General features: G+C 36.5%; 1 protein-coding gene across 3 annotated transcripts in view; it reads right to left on the reverse strand.

Moving 5' to 3' along the window:
• Positions 1 to 7,918: 7,918 nt before the first annotated feature.
• The window catches only part of Cntnap5 (contactin associated protein family member 5), a 791,405-nt gene continuing 778,906 nt past the window's right edge, over positions 7,919 to 20,417 (reverse strand). For all 3 annotated transcript variants that reach the window (XM_076865870.2, XM_076865869.2, XM_076865868.2), the window contains exons 22-24: positions 13,799 to 14,017; positions 10,865 to 10,936; positions 7,919 to 8,115 (exon numbers count right to left, since the gene is read on the reverse strand). In XM_076865870.2, the coding sequence (XP_076721985.1) occupies positions 7,919 to 8,115; positions 10,865 to 10,936; positions 13,799 to 14,017 (488 nt within the window). The remainder of the gene's footprint in view (positions 8,116 to 10,864; positions 10,937 to 13,798; positions 14,018 to 20,417) is intronic.

The following is a 20,417-nucleotide window of genomic DNA, read 5'->3' on the forward strand; positions in this document are numbered from 1 at the left end:
ATCTCAAAATCAAATGATCCATTATTCTAAACTTAGAGCCACCATTCCCCAAAGAAAAACAAAAACTTTGCTCACATTCATTCATTGCATAAGCCGAATGTTTAATCTCTTGATTCTTTCTTCTAACATTCCCTTTCAGTTCATCAGCAAGCCCTGCTGGTTCTTTCTGGTGCCATCTACCATTGTACTCTCAGCTACTACCTGCTTAGTCTAAGCTACTGTGGCTTCTCTCAGGTTTCTGAAAGGGCCTCTATTGGTTTGCACATTTTTTTCCTTCCCATTCCACCATGGTCCTTTCTCCATTGAGCTGTTAGATGGGTTTGGGGGCTTGTACACCTGATATTGTCAATACCTTGTTCAAAACTCCTTTCAGTTTCTAGTTTCTGTATGTTAACTAATTATCCCATGTACAGAATTCTTAAGAAGCACCACCCAAAGTAGGTTGTTTTTCATAGCAGTTGGTTTGGGATTTCAAACACAGAATCATAACAAGAAGATACCAGCAATGTGACATAAGAAATGCATCTGCTCTGAGGGGACACAGATGAGGGTTTAGCAGAGGCTACGGGTTCCCTGTGGAATCCTGAAACCAGAATGGCTCCAGAACCCTGAACCTGACTTTTTACCAAATCAATGAGCTTGCTTTTGAACACTTTTGAGCCAGAGATACAATCTAGGATAATTCAGTTGAGCAATGAGAGGACCCAGGACAGCACTTTTAGCTATGTAGAAATCAATAAAGCCAGGGAGTAGTTGTTTCATGTTTCTCCAGCAACCCCAAAGGTCATGTTGACGGGGAGTTAATGGTCCAAGGAATAAGAAGCTAATGATGGTCTAAGAAATGGGAGCTCAGGGATTAATTGCTTGACTCTTCATTAACCAAGAACAACACAGCAAGACACATTTGTCTTCCACACAAAATCATACAAAATTCTCTCTTTATTAAATATACATTATTTACAGTTTAAGTCTTTCTTCTGTACAACAATAACCATAGAAAACAAATAAATCTAAGGCTAACTTTTATTTTCCCCATACAGTGTATTAAGACATGTTACGTGGTCTACAAAACTGACTTGGAATGAGGCAACATCACTTGGGATTCTGTTATAGAAACAAAAATAAGAAGATCCAAAGGAAAGCAGAGTCTCCAGCAGATCCACAAAGGATATGACCTGTTTTGTGCTTTCACCATCACAAATAATCTGATATAGACATATCAGATATAGACATATCAGATATAAACGTATCAGATTATTTATGTCTTTTTTTCATTTTAGTATTTACTTGTTAAAGGTAATTTCCCCTGCTCTCTCATTCTTCATATAAAGAGGGCCTGAACATGTCAGAGGAGGACTAATTTCCCATTTCAAATGGGGACTGTAATGTTCTACCTTAGGGATTGGGAAATTACATTTCATGAACCAAATCTGAATTGTTGCCTGATTTTATTAATAAAGTTTTATTGGAAAATGGCCATGAATATCCATTTACAAATGGCCACCTTTTTGACAAAAAGAAGTGTCTGCTCAAGACAACGCGGGATATCAAGAGGCCTGTCAACTGCCAGATTCAGGAAAAAATTCATGGTCTTGGTCCTCACCAAATACAAAATCCCTCTTACAATGTAACTATGCTACTTGAAGCAACATTTGGTATTTTTTGCAAGAGTTTTTTAAGGCAGGACAATGTTACTCTGGTTGATTCTGCCATTCAACGTGAAGAGACTATGCTAACATTTCATGTAAAACCTTTGGGATTGGAGTTGACTATAATGAAAAAGTATGAATAGGCAGATGCCTATTAATATTATCCTGTAAAGTTGCATGTGAATTGATTACCTGTGGGGAGACTTTTCAAAGAGTCTGAAAGTAATGCAATGCATCTTCTGCATACTCAGTGCCTTTTTTCATGTTATTGGAGGCTACTGTTTGCATTTGAGGCATGGGAGAATGTGATGCTAATGACATAAGACCAGGCTGTCACCACTAACACAGTTAGCTTCACCTTTGGTCATGACTTAGGACTAGTCCCCTAAATTTACCCTGCTCTTTTGTAAAGCATTTCCCTGTGTCACTGGGGAGGATTGAGAGAAACAGTGTTAGATGAGATATGTTGACAGTGATTAGTATTGGGAAATAGTGTTAGATGGTGACTCCAGTGTACACTGTCAGGGCTGGAGAGTATTTTAGCTTCTTACTATATGACATGTCTATGGACGGCAGGACCAGGGAAGGAGGAAGAAAGACCACGAGACAGACTAAAGGGTCTCAGGAGTTCCACTGATGAAGGCTCTATTTAGGACAGTGGACCTAGGGTGTTTTTTATTAGTTCATTTTCCTTAAAGCTTTGTCTGGGTGCTTAACTTGGGCAGGTTAAGTAGCTGTGGAGATAGTTCTAAAGCACCCTGGGCAAATCTCAATGAAATAAAATCTTAGAAAATAATGTAGACATAGTAGGGGTGGGAAGGGTCAAAAAATGTCATGCAAAGGTAAGTAGAGAATTCCTCATGCAAAGCCCATGATATTGCCTCTTCCCTAATGTATAAGACAAGGATCCAAATGCACTAAAGAGATGCCTGAGTTAGGAGCTAGAAAGTGGAGGAACTGTCACTGATTCATGAAGCAATGACATTCCTCACCTCCAAAAGCCACCAACCACTGCCACAAATTTCTTCTTCCTTTTTGATACATCCCCAGCAGGCTTGGTCAAAACACCAGAACCAACGTTTGCCCTACACTTTGTAGCTCATATCTGCTCAGCCACTTTGTAGACTATAAACATTACCAAAAAATGGACAACTAACTTACGAATACAGTATTTCACTAGAAAATGTGCTTTCCTGTTCTTCCAAGGAGTACCTTAGTGCAAAACAAGAGGAAAAAAAAATCACTCAAAAATAGTAAAACAGTTAATTATTAAAAACTTACATGAAGGATTAAAATAATTGTTAACACAAAGTGGGAATGTTTCTGTCCCTATCAAGCAGATATGTATGTAAAATTTCCTGGAGAATACTTAAGTAACAGCCCTATTTTTTACAGTGTGTTTGTGTGTGTGTGTGTGTGTGTGTGTGTATGTGTGTGTTGCACTTTTCCCCCTTTAGGTGGTTCAATTATTTGGAATTTATGAACGGAGTTGAGAACTAGGGACAACCAAAATCTGCAAACTAGATATCTCAACAAGAAAGAATATGGGTGAGGGTGCAGTGCACAGGGTAAGAAAGATCCAAAAATAGTGTATGGAAGTAATTCTATTACACTATGTGTCTTTTAAAGATAACATTTTCAAACCGCGTAAGAGACATGAAATAGCACTCAGTTATCCTCCAAGTATTCCAACAGTTTTGAATTTGTTACATCACATTCCATTAACCTCCTGTGCCATGTTCAGGAACAACGAAGCCTATTTATTTATTTAGTCTACAATTGACCTGTAGGACAATCGGGGACTACAAGTACATCCAGGCCTTTAACTTAAAGAGGAATGAATGACAGAACTATACAGATGTCTCAAAAGCTTCTTGTCAGGATGGTGTTGTAGCAAGAGTTTGATGGATTGTACCTGTAGAGGAATCCAAAGGAAGCCAGGGAAGGTGGAAGACATAGTATAAAGATTTTTTTTTCTAGAAAAAAATCCAATTTGCCTGATTCCTGTATTCCTAGATAAATTGGAGAAATTGTTCTGAAAGTAACTTTTAGGTGTGGTGCCTCTAACTGAATTAATGTGGTACAGAGAGATGGCATGCATGATCTTTGGGATTGGAAAAAATTCACCCAGGGCACAAAAGGAAGTCAATTATTTACTCAAGGATAGACTTCATCTACCTCTTATAGATGTTCCTAAATAGAGTCCAAAGTTTATTCAAGAGAGGAGAACCTTAGAATATGATAGAGGATCACAAAGCTAACTTCAGAATTATCTAGAATAGCAATGGTATGAAATGGCTTAAATGAATGGAAGTGAAAGACCTAAAAAAGGAGAAGGAGAGGAGCTGAAGTGGAGAGCACTCTTTTCTATCCCAAGTAATCCCAAATTTCCTCTTAGGTCTAATTCATGGGAAAGAAAGAAGTCTTCTAATATACCTCAACTAGAACTGAAGCAAGAATGCAGAGAATTCTGCTGTCTCAAAAGTATGTCAGAGACAAGAATCATTTATTCTTGCTCTCCCAAAAGACGTGACCAATTTGTTTCCATAGAAATATATTTGTGTAAATAGATATTTACTTTGAGAGTAAGAAACTGGGAAGTCTATTGCAGATGAAAGTAATAATTGAGAAACAAAATTATAAGTATTGTGTATAAATTTGCCAGATTCTTGAAGTCTCTCGCAAGTGCTTTACAAAAATAATTGCACAGAGTCTTTGCCCTGTGTTCAGAGCACTTTATGTATACCCCTATTAAAACAATATATGCCACCCCAGCTAGACTCTCAACTCCCCAAGGAGAAGAGCAAGGTATAATTTATGTCTGTATACGTAATGCCCAGCACAACAATCCTTGGAGTAGAGGGCATCCAATCTATACTTCTTGAATGAAATAGATAGAAGAGAACAACTGTTTTTTTTGTTTGTTTGTTTTGTTTTGTTTTTTCAGTTTGCTCCTGTTACACTGTGACTGTGCACATTTCTGACAAAAGGAAGAAATCAGGTACTAGTACTACTTCCGTTATTACCAAAGAGAAAAAAGATCATTTTAAAACATCAGCTGCAGGATTCTTAAAATAAATCCCCCCTGTGTTTTGGAGAGTGAATAGAAGAGGCTAAGGTATTCATAAAAATATATCTAGAGAAACGCGTAATGTCTATTTCTTTAGATGGATTCTCTTAGAAACTGTGAGAAACTTGCCCTCTATACACAGTGAATGATATAGTCAGTCTTTTTTGGTAAGCAAATGTACTGTTGCTTGAATAAATAAATATGTTTGGTGGAAATAATATCAATGGAACAGCCCCCTTAGAATGTGAAATTGCACAGGTATTTTTGGTTTTAGTGTAAAGTAGCTGTATTCCATGAAATATTTCTATAAACAGCAGCTACCAAAGACTGAGTGTGGAACCAGAGGAGGTTATGGAGGTCTCATGGCCACACAGTGCTGTCAGGAAATGAATATGGCAGTGGAACAGGGGTGGGAGGTAAAGGAGGATTAGAATGCAAAGTCTAGTTTTAGATTATAGTTGCCTGAAGATTGAAATACTCACGAAATTGCATAATTACAGATAATTAAACAGATCTTGGTTCCAGAAAAGACAGAGAAGTACAGTTAGCATTTATTCCTAATTGTGAAGTGTGTTTTTGTTTAGAAAAGTGTATTTTCAGACAATCCAGTGAAAGTCATAGTGTTTTCTGGGGTTGTGAAGGAATCCAGTCTTGTAAGAATAATTCTGATTCAGCACTGAGACTATTTATAGCAGTGTTGTGCAGACTGTACTTTCTGGGTATCCATCTGCCTTTTGGCCTGGGTACCTAGAGCTCTTATATACACAGTCCATACATGGGGGTGGGGGCCAGTAGTTTGTGGTGTCCACGTGGCCAGGACAGAGCTTCACAAATTCTCCAACCTATACAACTATCTACAAGCATATATAAGTCCATGAAAAGTTCAGATAGGATGAGTTGACCTTTACTAGTCCTCCACGTCGGCAAAATATGGAACATGCTTCTCAGAGATTTGAATAAAGGAGAGTTTCAGCATTATTGCTCATACTTTCCTTCTCCTTTCCATTTTTCTTTTGGAGATGCTTCGGGCTAAACTCACTGCACTTCGTGGTGACTTTTATTTCAGATGACAAAGGAATATGTAGCCAAGCAAAAGCCTGATTTATACAACTTTTTATAGAAATAAAAAATTCAAAAGTGGGAACTGGAGAAAGAGGAAGAAAGGGCAGCAGAATACAGTATTTAAAGATCTATCCCTTTATTCGGTTATCATTCGTCTTATTAAAGCTAATTTTTAAAAAACATATATTCTTGTTTAAAATCACTGTAAAATAAATTTACTAGGAAATGATGATTATATATTAACTGATGAGATGACTAAAAATTCAAAGAAAATTGTAAGGAAAGACTGTATTTAGAACAATGTCTTAAAGTCGAGACATGATTATAAACTCAATCCTCCTTCACAAGCTTTGAAACTGGAAGAAAACCTGGGGGATTGATCTGGAATGAAGCTAATCACTTGCTCCTTATGAGCTTCCTAACACAAGGGGAGTGTTAAGGAATGAGAGGCAAAGGACATCAGAGCAAGATGGACCTTCTGCTGTCAAGGCTGGCCAAAGGTAAGGTGGTAATTGTTTTGCGAATCAAATTTACCTAAAAAGAATCAGTAAGTATTTTCTTCAACTCTGAACCATTCTACTGGCATCGCCAGGACCCTGGAGCATTGATATCCTTTATCCCTTATCTTTCTCCAAGGTAGTCCAGGGGCAAAGAGTTAGGCATATTGCTACAGCAAAATCATCAGAATTCTTACTATCAAAACCCATAGATAGTCTCAGGATGGCTTCTCAAAGGGATGAATTCCATACTTTGTCACTAAAAGGGGCAAAGAGCCTGAAATTTTTTGCTGCCTCATCTGGGAATGTAAGTCTGCAGAAAAGTATGTGTAAGTGGAGGCTTTTCAATGTATAGAATGCAGCAGATTTCAAAATGGGGTGTGCTACAGAACCTAAGGGTTCCTCTAAAATCAATCACTGGGTCAGCTGGAGGTGACTACAATGCCACATGTGTCAGTATGTCCGAAACCTCCTAGAAACAGCTCAGTGGACAGAGATGGATTCATTATAACTGTTCCAAAATGTAAAACCTGCAAACTGACATTCAATTTCTCCACCAGGTCTTTCATGAGTAGATGGAAAGGAAGAATTCTGCCTAATATTTCACTTCTTTCATGCAGTTTTTTCCATATATATATATATATATATATATATATATATATATATATATATATTTAAAGCTGAGTTAAGATGGTTTAAGCTTTTTCATGGAACCAGGTACTATTTTAGACTTTTATTTGAATTTCTTTATGCTGCAGCAAATTACATATATATGTGTATATATATATATATTTTTTTTACCTCAATATAATAATCCCAGGAATAACCTAGCTAACATGTCTTACAAAATTGAAGGAGGCATTTTTTGAAGTTATGGAACATCTACTTCCTAGCAACTTTCTTTTTACCTCCTAATTTCAAGCGACTATTTCCATGCTTCCTCTAGGTTTATGCTATTGTGTGCTGTTTCTAAAGTTTTGGCCCCAGGAGACAGTGATAAGAAAGGAGCAAAGTAATTGCTCACTACTATCAGCAATTCTATTTGAACATACTCAGGGGATAGTAGTCATAGCAAAAAAGGGTGATGAGTTAGGGCAAGGGGCCTAGGGAAATTAAATTAACGCAAGTTGTTCTTGTTCCTTGTAAAATGCCATGGATGCAAACCAGTCCTGAAGGATCTCTCTGCCCTGGCTTCCCTGGTAGAGATGAACTGGGAATGGGAGAGGATGTCAAGGATGACCATTAGATGCCTAAGTCACAGAGCTCAAGTTCAAGGTAAGCCTGCCAGAATACGAGTCTGCAAAACTAAAAAGTGCATTTTAGAAAGTGGAACACAAAGCTGATTGTGTGTGTGTGTGCACACGTGTCTCTTCTTTGTCTAGAACAGTAAAGTCAGTGTCTTGAGTGGTCATTTTCACCACGATACAGGTGTCAGACAGGAAGGCAGTAGCTGTAGCTGCCTGGTCTCCTGAGCTGGGTCAAGGGGATTGATGTTGTGGTAGATGAAGGTTATGTTCCAAAAAAGGAATGGCAAACATTTAAGAGATCAGGACCAAAATTAAAAGACAAAAGAGAGAAGAGAAGGAGAAAAAATTAACACGTAACCACAGAAATGAGTGTCAGGTGACCCTGTAGTTTTTTCAGATGAAATATTCCCGTTTACACTCGCTGACTGTGTTTTGCAAGTCAATATCATTTCTGAAGGAACTGTCCAAATTCTCTGGATATTCCTTCTCCTTCATCTGGTTAGTGCGATGTGACTGCTTATGCTGGTAAAGGAGGCGGGTCATGATGCCGATGATGCAGAAGGTGATGAATATCACCACTGCTATTACTCCTGTGGGGAAATGAAGATGGAAAAGAGAAGAAAATTACCACAGATCATCTGGCCCAGAGACGATTCAACGTAGACAGGGATGCACTTCAGAGAAAACAACACAAAACAAATACACAAACCAAACTCTACTAAAAGCCCAGAAATAAAGACCTGCTACATGACTTTAGTCTTCAATTACTATAAAACCTCCTTCTTCCACACTAGGGAGGGAGAAGGTCAGTTTAAGTCACAGAAAGTTTTATTTCATGGCCTAAGAATGCTACCTTATAAAGATAGAATGAGAATAGCAAAGGATTTCTTCATATATTTTTTCAAGATCTGCTTAAATAATGTGTCCGAATCATTTGTAATTAGCATATTTCATTGTCACCCATACCTAAGGCTTCTAGAATTACTTGAACAGCCTAGAAAACAATGCTTAAATATCTTACATCCTGACACATGTGGATATATTTTTGTTTTATGTTATGTTTGTTTGCTAAAAATTTCATTAATAATAAATACTTACTAATGACTTAAGGCATTTCTACACTGATGGACACTCTGCTAACTCAGACAAGGAACATCGCTGTTCTTGGAAACTTTATAGTTAACTGAGATGGTAAACTTCAGCCCAGTTCTGTTAATTCCACCTTTACTTTGATTGTATATAGTAGTTCTGGATCTATTTTGCAAGTTGTCCTCATTGACCTTAATATCTTGTACCTACCTTTGCTAGAAAATTTTCTGGGACTTAAAAGACAGTCCAAGTAAAACTGGTGAAATGTGGGTGGGAGAATATGTCTCTACACAAATACAGGTTTTATAGCATTGAAACCACTCAAAATACTATTGATAATCAAAGATATTCCATTATTAATAATTTTATATTCTGGTTAAATTTTTTCTAAGTAGCATAAATGTTGAGAAAAAAAAATGTTTACATTAGAAATTTGTTGCTGGGGGCTGGGGATGTGGCTCAAGCGGTAGCATGCTCGCCTGGCATGCATGTGGCTCTGGGTTCGATCCTCAGCACCACATACAAATAAAGATGTTGTGTCTGCCGAAAACTAAAAAATAAATATTAAAAATTCTCTCTCTCTCTCTCTCTCTCTCTCTTAAAAAAAAAGAAATTTGTTGTTGGAGACTTTGTGTTACAACTTACGCAAGCAAGTATACTGGAGGATTAAATATGCTCTTGGCATGCCTTCACCATTTTTTTTTTTTTGAGAGCTGGGACCAAGTTAAGATTGCTTGCATTTTTATATATTCTCTAATCATTAGGTAACATTATGCAACTATTTTGGAAGAAGGCAGAGTAAAACCTCCTAATCAATAAATATAGGGATAAACTGGGTAGCAGTGAGTGACCCAGTAAGTGTGCTACAGCTTCAAGACATGAAAGAGGGAATGGTTTTCTACTCCTCCAGTGCCTGGTAGATTCATATTTGGAAAGTATGTAGGCCTCTGGGAATTTTCCTATAGGGTTGAGATAACTTTCCTACTCCTACAGAGACTCATAGAAGCATGCAAATGAGTAGAGAAAAGTCAGCAGTCACAAGTCTCTTCCTCACTTGTCAAATGAAAGCTTACAGGAAGAGAAGCAGGCACAGGATACTTTCTGACATTTTTGATGCAAACAGAAATTAAGTTCAACGTTCTTTCCTTAAGCAGAAATTCAGGTCAGATGTTTTGTGAACTTCCATAAACAATGGTCATGGATCACCTTCCTTGTGATTGCATTATGATGATGTACCACTGGCTCCCCTTGTCATTTGCACTCCTCCCTCAGAACAGTCATCGCTCCTTCTTCTACAGTTTGCTTATCCCAGTCGAGCTGTAATTTCTGAGGGCAGTGTCCCTATCTTTCATCCCATATCCCTATGCTTAGCACAGGACCTGCCCTGCTACTGGGACTCATTAAATATCAATTAAATGAATAGATACTGCAAAGTTTTAAAAGGAGAACGCTATCGTACCAGATACTGATCGGTTTATATAGGCTGCCAGCAAGCAGGGATGGGGGCACCTGCTATGATGATAGTTCTCAGATGAAAATTCATTTATTCTCTCTCAGGCATCTTACATTAAACAAGGTTTGGAAGTCATTCTGTGTTGCAAGACCCAGATGGAAAAATCAAGCTACTGCAGGCAGCAAGCCAAGCTGAGGCAGAATAAAAGGAGGGTGAGGCCAACATGCAGTTAGAAAATGGAAAAGTAAGGGAGAGAGTCAGGAGCTGAGTTTACAACATAGCAGACAAGATCTGCATCTGTAACCATATGTGCTGCTGGATTTGAAGCTACAGTCCTGTGGGCTTCGCCCTGCTCATTAGATCTAACCCAAATCACTTGGTGGAGAAAGCCCCCAACAGGACTACAGCTTCACCCATCTGTCTGCCCCAACGTGGCTTCTTCCCCATATGTAGTTTTATGGGTCCGCTTTGTTTGTGCTTTAGGAAAAGTGACAACTGGATGAGATGAACAGGATGCAGGCTGCCTGTCTGTAAGTAAATGCTCCAGCTGTTGACTCAGTGCTCAGCTGCTAATGAATCAGAGGCAGAAGGAATTCACAGAGCTGCTGGAATTTGAGGAAAGGGTGTCTTTGATCATGCAGCCCACAGGACTATTCATTAAAAAGGCTCATGGTCTTGCAGATAATGTGGGATTCTGTGTTTTGGATGGCTGTAGTTAAGGATGGCTTCAGATAACTTCCTCCAAAGTAGGGGATTATTTTTATCTTTTCTACTCTCAACAACAAAGAATGGCTTACCTCCAATGACCGCTGAATCACTCCGAACTGCATTGGTAAGTGGTTCTCGCTCATCTGTCTTCCCAAAGGGATCTAAGGAGAAAAAGACCTGAAACTTGACTCTTCACTGGAACCATCAGAAAATAGGATGTAAAATACCTAAAGATTATACCAAGTGAACTCAAATAATTGTGAGTTAGCATTTTGGAAGGAATTCCAGTGAAAACAAAAAGAAGCATTTTAAATACGCTGCTTATAACCCACTGTTCCTAGACCCTCTTAGCTTATATGTAAATTTCAGGATAAAGAGTTGAACCAGAGAATACTGGTTTCTTGCCCATATGTCCTCACTCATCCCTTGAGGTTCTTTTCTGCTTTGCTCGATAGTTCTTGTGTACGAGTAGGCTTCTTACTGTAAGCACACATCCCTCTCTGCATGAGGGTTTTCTTCAGTTGCAAGAGGGTTCTGAGCCCATTGGCAGAGAAAAGAATGAATACTCCTAGGAGCAGCCCTCACAGAGATACATACATGGTACAAGTGAATAATATGTATATTATACTAAAAGAAAAGAAAAACAGCAAGTTTAAAAGTACACAGACGTGGCTCTAAATCCTTGCTTGTGATGTAAAATGTGATCTCTTTTGAAATGACAAGTTGCATACATATTAAAAGTGGGCAGGGATACTATGTGCATATATATAATGCATACAAATATTCAAAACCTGGTGGATAATACACATTTAATAAATAGCCACTCTTGTTATCATTTCATCATTGAATTCTCAGGAATTGACAAAATTTGTATTAATTTAGTTTCATTATTTTATTTTTTGGTATGAAGAAATAAGAATGGAGTCAGTAAGAATTTGCTTAATGCCTTGTACTCATTTGTTGCAGAGTGGAGAATTCAAACCCCAAGTATACAGGGCCACAGTCAGACTCTTTCTATTATACCTTACCACTGCCAGGAAAAACCTAAGACCAGTAAAGTGTTGAAAGAAACAAACCACCCTTTGCTCATAATTAATAACTTGTTTGACAATTAATAATGCATTATTTCATGACATCACTAGAGCTATGTGTCATTTATATTTTTTCATCTGTTAGATGGGAAAAATAATAGACTCTACTTCATAAGATTTTATGGGAATTACATGAGTTAATGTATGTTTTTAAAGTAGTGCCTGACACAATGCAACTGTTTAATAAATCTTGCTTCTTATTATAATGTGGTGATTATTTTCATACACACATAGGTGAGCATGTACATCCTAGTCTCACTGCCCCCGCAGCACCAAGCTCTGATGGAAAAGACCAAGTCTTACACATGTATCAGCAGTTCTACACTGCCATGTGTGGAAATACATAAAAGATGTTGGGGAAGTATTTCTTGTGGAACTGGGTAAACAGTATTAGGCTCCTTGTGGTACATTCTGGGGAACTTTTCCTAAGACTCATGAAACTGAAGCTCAGAAAAAATTACTAGGAAAGAGAGACTGAAGGAAAATGGGAAGGGCATTCAAGGAACTGGTATGGGGTAGGCATTCTGGGTTGGCAGTACTTATAGAGTAGTTCTATTGAAAAGAACTTTGGTTGTGGAACTTGATAATGCTATTAATCATCTCTGGATGTTCAGATAGTTCGTTTACATGCATGTACGCATACATGAGATTGATGACAACAGGAGGGACAGTGATAGTGGTGTTTATATGTGACACACACAGAAAGCAAACAGACAAGGAAAGGTGGAAATGAGAAATCAGTAGAGGAGATGAGAAGAAGTGAGAAAAAGGAAGGGTTATGTAGAAGGTGCTCAAGGGCAAATGGGGAGGAAGGGGAGAATGGAGGGAGAAGGAGGAAGGAAGGAATGAAGGAATGAAGAAGTGAAGAAAGGGAGAAAAACAAAACCATTTAGTCATTATATTTTCTGTGTCCTCTAAATCTGGTGTTATTATGTATTCCTATGCCAATATTCCTTCCTGGAATTCCCCCCACTTACTTAGCTATCCACCAGGGTTCAGAGCATGGTTTATTCTTACTCCAACTTGCATTGGTTCCTCTTTAATTTAGTCTATGCACTACTTTGTAATTGTATAAATCAATGCAGACTTGGTTTTAACCCATATTTTACAATACATTACATATTTTGTTGTTGATATATTAACATATAACATATATTAATTCAGTTTATTAATTCTAACTCTCCGATATATTTATTGGAGCCACAAATAAAACACTTCTGAGATGATAAGATGATGGGTTTAGTAATGTGATTACAAAACTTTTAAAATAACAGGATTATTCCATGTTTGGATGTGTACCTCCAGGAAAATAATCCTTCAGGGTATTAATCTATATATTCATAGGTGAATATTGTGTTAATGGTTTGTCTCTACTGTCTTTTACAATTTTGAAGCCAACTATGAGTTGTAAGTCCCCCTCTCAAAAATGAATGACTTCATTTAAATACATACCTATATACCTCTATGTTTCCATATCTGTCTGTATAAATATTAAAACACACACACATAATGTTTAATAAGAACTCCCTATTTTTTAATGCTAGACTCCTGTATCTGTATGATGGCTTTCCCAGAGTTTTCTATGATTTATTAAAATGCACTAGAAATTCACACATCTACTTACATATAAGTTCAGCAACCAGACTGTACCTCCCTTACACTTAAATACTTTGATCCTCAAAACAGCAGCCACTTAAACAACAGGAACTATGTACACATATACACATATATGATTATATATATATATGAAATTGTGTGTTTAGTTCTAATTGTTCATCACATGAAATAGTTTCATATTAAATATATATGAAATCACCCAATTCAAGGTAAAGAATTGAGTACTATTAGCTGGCTCTTTAAACTGGAAGCTTCTAGAAGACAGATAAGGTAGTCTTAGTAAGGGGACTTCATTAGGCATTCTTAGGAATCTACCTGATGAAGAATGCACAGTGGTCACTGCATTCACTTCTGAATCCACCATGGAGCCACAGCTAGATTCCGTCAAGGTCCCCTGGATGGTCACAGGTGCAATAGTGGCATGACGCAGGGCTGCCTTCAGTGGTGCTATATGATTGTACTGGACTGAAGAAAGGCATCCAACAAAACCCAGGGCATTCACTTTAGCAATTTCAGGATCCAATCCAAGATTATCTGCAATGTAAAAGACCACCAGAAAAAATATATATATATCTTAAAAATATGCTCTATGTTTTTTGACTATTGTATAAAATAACTGAAATGATCTTATTATTCTTTAAGTAAGGAAAAAACTTCCCCTGTCTTTATATCCTCTTTTCAACTTTACCCACCCCACACTGATCAATATATCAACCAGATTTTGTAGATAACTGCTTAGTCCATCTCTGCTTTTAGATAGAAACGTTTCAAAACAAAATTTGTGTTCATGTATTTTATTATCTGTAGAAGGACAACAAATGTGTCCTATACTCTTGGTATTTAATAGAATTTTTATCAGCATCTCTATTACCATTATCTGTGGATGCAGGTAATTAGGACATCCATACTACAATTCTCATTAAAAAATCTCAATGAAAATGAAACAAGAAAAAAAATGATAAGATGTAGACAGTGAGATTAGAAATCAAAATGGTCTTTCCATATATTTATTGTATTTACTATTTTAAGATATCTGTGTAGATTAACCTCTAGAGAAAATGTCTACCTGCTTGGTTCTGCCCATGGTACTGACTGATGAGAGATTGCTTTGTTATTTTGATAGCATTCAAGTTCCTAAAGTAGTTTTGAGTCTTTATATTAAAGATGAAGATGCAATCATTTGGGATTCACAATAAGATCAAATGTCTCATTTTCTTCAAGATTTGTAGCAATATTACCCAGCATCACATTTCTTTCTCTTAAAAGGGGTCATTTGGATAAATTGCTGTGATGCAGTTACCTAAACCTTCAATGCATAATAAACCATTTTCTTAAGATATGAGAGTTTTAACATAATTAGGTAGCTCAAATGGTTATTTTATCATGATAATCTTTTTTATTTTCTGGAAGGGGGCAGCTACTTTCTTCACTAACACTGTACATTACAATTTTATTTTGATTCATAAGTGGTCAAAGGGTGCCTTCATGGATCTGTAAGTATGCATTATGTTGGCAGTATTAAGGAAAAGATGTGATGAGATTATATTTGGAAATAATAAATTAACATCCCTTGATAATGCCTTTTCTAATTTATGCCCTCAATTTACCTCCCTCTTCAATACCCATGTAACCTTCATCAATTTATCATCTCTCTTTTCTTACATGAGAAGAGAGTAATTGCATATTAAATTTATGTGGCTGCTATAACAAATTATCACAAACTTAAACAACTTATATCAAATAGCTTAAAACACAAATTGATTATCTTTCATTTTTGTAGGTTAGAAGTCTGATATAGCACTCACTGGCCCCACAGTGTCAGCAAGACTGATTTCTTCTGGAGTCTCAGTATGATACGTTTCTGTTATAAATCTGGGATGTCCCCTGCAAAGCTCATCAATCTAGGGATTAAGACATGGAATCTTTGTGGCAATGCAGCAATGTTCAGAGATGAAAAAGATTGTATTATTAGAGGTGTAACCTCATCAGTGGATTAATCCATTTGGTGAATTAATAACTTGAATAGACCACTTGATGGTAACTGTAGGAAGGTAGGATATGGTTGAAGAATTAGGTTACTGGGAATGTGGCTTTGGACTACATCTGTTCCTGGCTCCTTTCTTTGCTTCCTCACTGCCATAAGCTGAGCAGCTTTCCTCCACCATGCCCTTGCACCATGATGTTCTTCCTCATTTCAGAGCAGAGCAATGGAGCTGGCCAACCATAAACTGAGACCTCTGAAACTGTGAGATCAAAATAAACTTTTCCTCTTCTATGTTGTTCTTGTCAGGAAGTTTAGTCAATCAAAAGCTAACACATTTTCTTTTCCATTTTTTAGCTTCTAGAATCCAATCGTTTTCCATAGCTTAGTCTCCTTCATCTATCTTCAATGAAATCAATGTTGCATTTCTATGTTCCTTTTTTCATAGTCACACACACCTATGATTCCATTATTTGGCCTCTCTCTTTCACCTTTAAGGATTCACGTTATTACATTGCATTTGTGCTGATAAACAAAGATGATATTTCCATTCTAAATGCAACCCATTAGAAACATTAATTCTATCCCCAAACTTAATTCCTCTTTGTCGCTTAGTCTAACATATTCAGAAGTTTTAGGGATTAGGACATGGAATCTTTGTGGCTCATTATTCTAAGACTTCATGTCAGATATGCTGTAAGAGCTGTCCTGGTGATGGAAATTAAGATCCAATACCATTGTAATACTACTCTTCTTAAGTGTAAGAGACCAGTAAGGTGTGGGAGGAAACAGATAACTGCCAAATATCCAAATGAACAACCTCCATCCATGGCACACAATTTTAATTAGTAAATTACCATATATGTTTATTTGTTAGCATAGATTTTAAAAGACTATGTCCCATATGAGATTTTTCGCACCTTGTTATGCAACAGTTTTCTAGATCAAAAAACTGCAATAAGCTGGAGGCTATTAACCAGTGTCATCAGAACTCAGTGTACCCAGCTGTAATAGATAATGTATGTGAATTTCTGATTAGTTGTTAGTGAAGGGTAAAATTAGAAATCAGTAGTATCTAGATGAAGAAGCAAAACAGAAGGGAAGCATAAGTTGTCATGAAGTTTTTGCACTGTAGGATATAAAAGCAGTGGAAAGTGACATGCTATTGAAGCTATGCCTTGAGGGTCTTAGTCAAAAGTGCCAGATCTCATTCTCAACACTCACTTGGAATGCTGCTGACATTGGTGCCAAGGTCATTGGAGGACATCACTATAGTGGCTGTCGTAAATACCAGTCTCAGGTGCAAGAATAGGTACAGAGATAAAAAATGGACAAAATGCCAGTGAGTGGCATTCTCTACTTACAGGAAAATTGTGTTGAATAAAGTCTTATCTCTAGTGAAATATGTTTATTCTAGATGTAGAATAAGAAGAGAGACCTTGAGATATTTCTGGAATTCCTGGTATGAGAAAATAATCTCAGTATGAGATCTCAGAAAGTAATTTTTCAGATTTTTAGTAAAAACAGAAAGGCAAAAACCATAGAACTGTTTCAAATGATTTTTGCATTTTATGATAGTATTAGCTACTAAGTAGTAGGGAATAAAAATAAATGAATAAGAAGCTGCAGAAAAAAAAAGCACAAACTCTCATTCACCAATCATTGAACAACTACTATACAACAATGTTTAATTACTACTCAAATATTTTTAGATTTTCTTCAAACTTTCTTCCATGTATTTGTTATGATTCTAGAAAATTTACAGAGGAAAGGATTGAGAACCAGATAACGTAAAAGATACAGTGGAGTGAGAATTGAGGTTTAGACCCAAGTTGTTATGACTTTAAATGCTATACTCTTTATCTAAGATACTCTAAGATATGATAGCTCTCAACTAAATAAATAAACTTCAAAACATTTTATACACTGAGTAAAATAATTTTACATAAATTATTTTCAAAAACATAGGTTGCAAAAACTAAGAAAAACATGAAGTGTTTTTGTTGAATGTCTCATGCAATTTACTGAACTCTGTATTACATGAAAGACATAATGTATTTACCAATTTATTTAATTCAGTTTTTGGATTACAATTGCCTTAGACTCATAAGGAGCCAAGTGATGAAACTATTTTGTGTGCTCAGCTAACAAATGAATATCCCAGAAGAATGCAAGAGTAAAAGTGGTTTCCCAGAAGCATATGGGATGAGAATGCAAAAGTACTGCTACTAAAAAATACTCAGGTTCCCTTTCCCATTCTTCCTTAGATTTTCTGTTCATGTATAAAATTCTCATCCAAAAAAAGGAGAATTGCAAAGTATTCATTACATATGCTACCATTCTGAGAAGCCACGGGTGTCTTAGAAGGAAAAATCTGCAATATTTCCATTGGTCTTATTTGAAATACTTAATTTGTCCCTCTCAACACAGTTTAAATCCAATCAAAATACAGTTTCTGATTCACTTTATATCCCAGCACCCCTCTCTCAAATATTGATGTAGAAGCAGCATGGAGTGCTGACAAGGTATGGGGGAAGTTAGACATCAGTTACTTCTGTAAGAGGGTGTGCCATCAACCAGAGTTAGGCAAGCAAGCACACTTCAGCTAGCAGCAACCTGTTTTTATAGCTAATACAGCACTGCCTCTTTGTTTTGATAGGAGGAACTTGAAGTTTCAGTGTTCATTGCACAAGTAACTTCTGTTTCTCCATTTCTGAGCTCCAGTTTTGCCCGTGATAAAATAGTGATCACTGGATCTGCCATATGCATCATGGTAGAAATAAACATAATGATATAGCATAATTCTTAGCTCAGTACCCATGATTCATTTTTGGTGTTTTGATGTTGTTGTTGTTTATTTGTTTATGTTTTGGTACAATATGCTGTTTTGATATAGGTATGCATTGTGGGATGGCTAAACAAAATATTTAGTGTATTACTTATCAATTTATTTTTAGGGTGAGAACACTAAATATTCACTCTTTTGGCAATTTTCAAACATAAAACATACTCTTATTAATTGCAGTCACCATGATATACAGCAGATATCTTGATCATATCTACCTGGTCTAACTGAAATTTTCATGATTTACCAACATCTTTTCATAACAAGTGCATATTATCATTAGTAGTAGTTTCAGAAGTACCAATGTCTTTTATTCCTCCTACTGTTCATCAGTTCCAAACCTCTTTACCTGAATTCAAGACCCCTCAATATGCCCAAATAATACCATGCTTGAGAAAGAAGATGTAAATGTTGATTTGCTTGCTGTGCAATCTTTCTACTAAATTTTCACTTCACATGGACTCAGAGTTGAATAGACATAATGTTCAAAGTTTTAATGACTCAGCTGGCTAATTTAATATAGACTAACTTCTTCAGGCATTTTAAAACCTGACTTTTTACATTAATTTGCAAACAGTCTTATTTCTTCAGAGTAAAGCTGTACTTCACTATTAAATCTAGTGGATTTGAGATGCCAAGGAAAGTAGCACAGAACCAATTTCAGCCCCAGAAATGCTTCACACAATTGCAATTGTTTGACAAGAGGAGTCAGATAGAGCAAATCCAGGCTAATTTTATGCAGTGTTTTTTTTTTTAATACAAAAAAAAAATAGAGTAGGAGAGATCAGCACTTTGCTAAAAACAGACATTGTTCTGGAATGTAACATGGCATTTGCTGTATGTTAAAAGTCATTTATGAATTCAAATCTTGAAGTGTCACAAAACAAGCCATGCAGACCCAAGTGACCTAGACTTATAAGAGTAAAATGTTGTACCAAGATAAAATATAAATAAGGGGAACTGAAGTCAGTGGAAGGTAAGAGCAGCATACACAAATGAAGAATTTCTGTCTCAAGAGTTCTTTGGGGGGCTGGGGATGTGGTTCAAGCGGTATCATGCTGCCTGGCATGTGTGCGGCCCGGGTTCGATCCTCAGCACCACATACAAACAAAGATGTTGTGTCCGCCAAAAACTAAAAAATAAATATTAAAATTCTCTCTCTCTCTCTCTCTCTCTCTCTCTCTCTCTCTCTCTCTTTCTCTCTCTCTCTCTCTCACTTAAAAAAAAATAAAAGGGAAAAACTTTGAAAAAAAAAAAAAAGAGTTCTTTGGGTTTCAGGGGCGGGGGGCAAACAGTCTGAAAACTTCACAACCAGAAGTTTGCAGAGTCTATGAACATGTTTCTCGGGTAAATTTTTAATTGTAAAAGGAGATCATCAAACTGGATTAAACACACAGACACAAGTTTGTATGCAAACTTGGGATTTGTTTTTTGCTTTCATATTTTGTCATTATGATCATCTGCACAGAATCCCACGTAAACTACATCCTTATAAAATGAGAAAGATTAAGATAAGTATACACACTATCAAATTAGAGGGAAAAAACATAAGTTAAAATTATTTTTCTAAATCAAATTAACCAGTCTTTGGCCAATCTAAGCCTGGAACCTAGGTCTGTTGGCTTCTAACATTATTATTATTATTTTGTTGTTGTTGTTCTATTATGCCATGCTTAATATCTTTCCTCTTCTGCAAAACATATATCTATTTATTGACTACCTATGGCAAATACAGTTCTATATTCATAGTGGTGGATTTGTAATAGCTAATCGATGAACTTTTCTCTCATCTTGGTGAATTTCAATCATTATGGAGGATGAATTTAACAGACCAGCAAAGATATCAGGTGATAAATCTTTTAATAGAGAGAAATCACTGTGGCTGTGGGGTTGTAGAGGAGAACTCTGGAACAATATAGAGAAAACAACATTAAGAATGCAAAAGAACTTCCAGAGAAGTGTACTAAAATATATATCATAACTTTCTTATGAAGTTATGATATAGATGGTTCATGGCCCACTCTTTGAGAAACACTGATTTAGGAAAGATTGCTTGGGATAAATGTGCTTAAATAAATGCTAGAATGATGAATAGAGTAAAGTTACAA

The sequence above is a fragment of the Callospermophilus lateralis genome, chromosome 9, assembly GCF_048772815.1.
Source record: "Callospermophilus lateralis isolate mCalLat2 chromosome 9, mCalLat2.hap1, whole genome shotgun sequence".
Taxonomy (NCBI): domain Eukaryota; kingdom Metazoa; phylum Chordata; class Mammalia; order Rodentia; family Sciuridae; genus Callospermophilus; species Callospermophilus lateralis.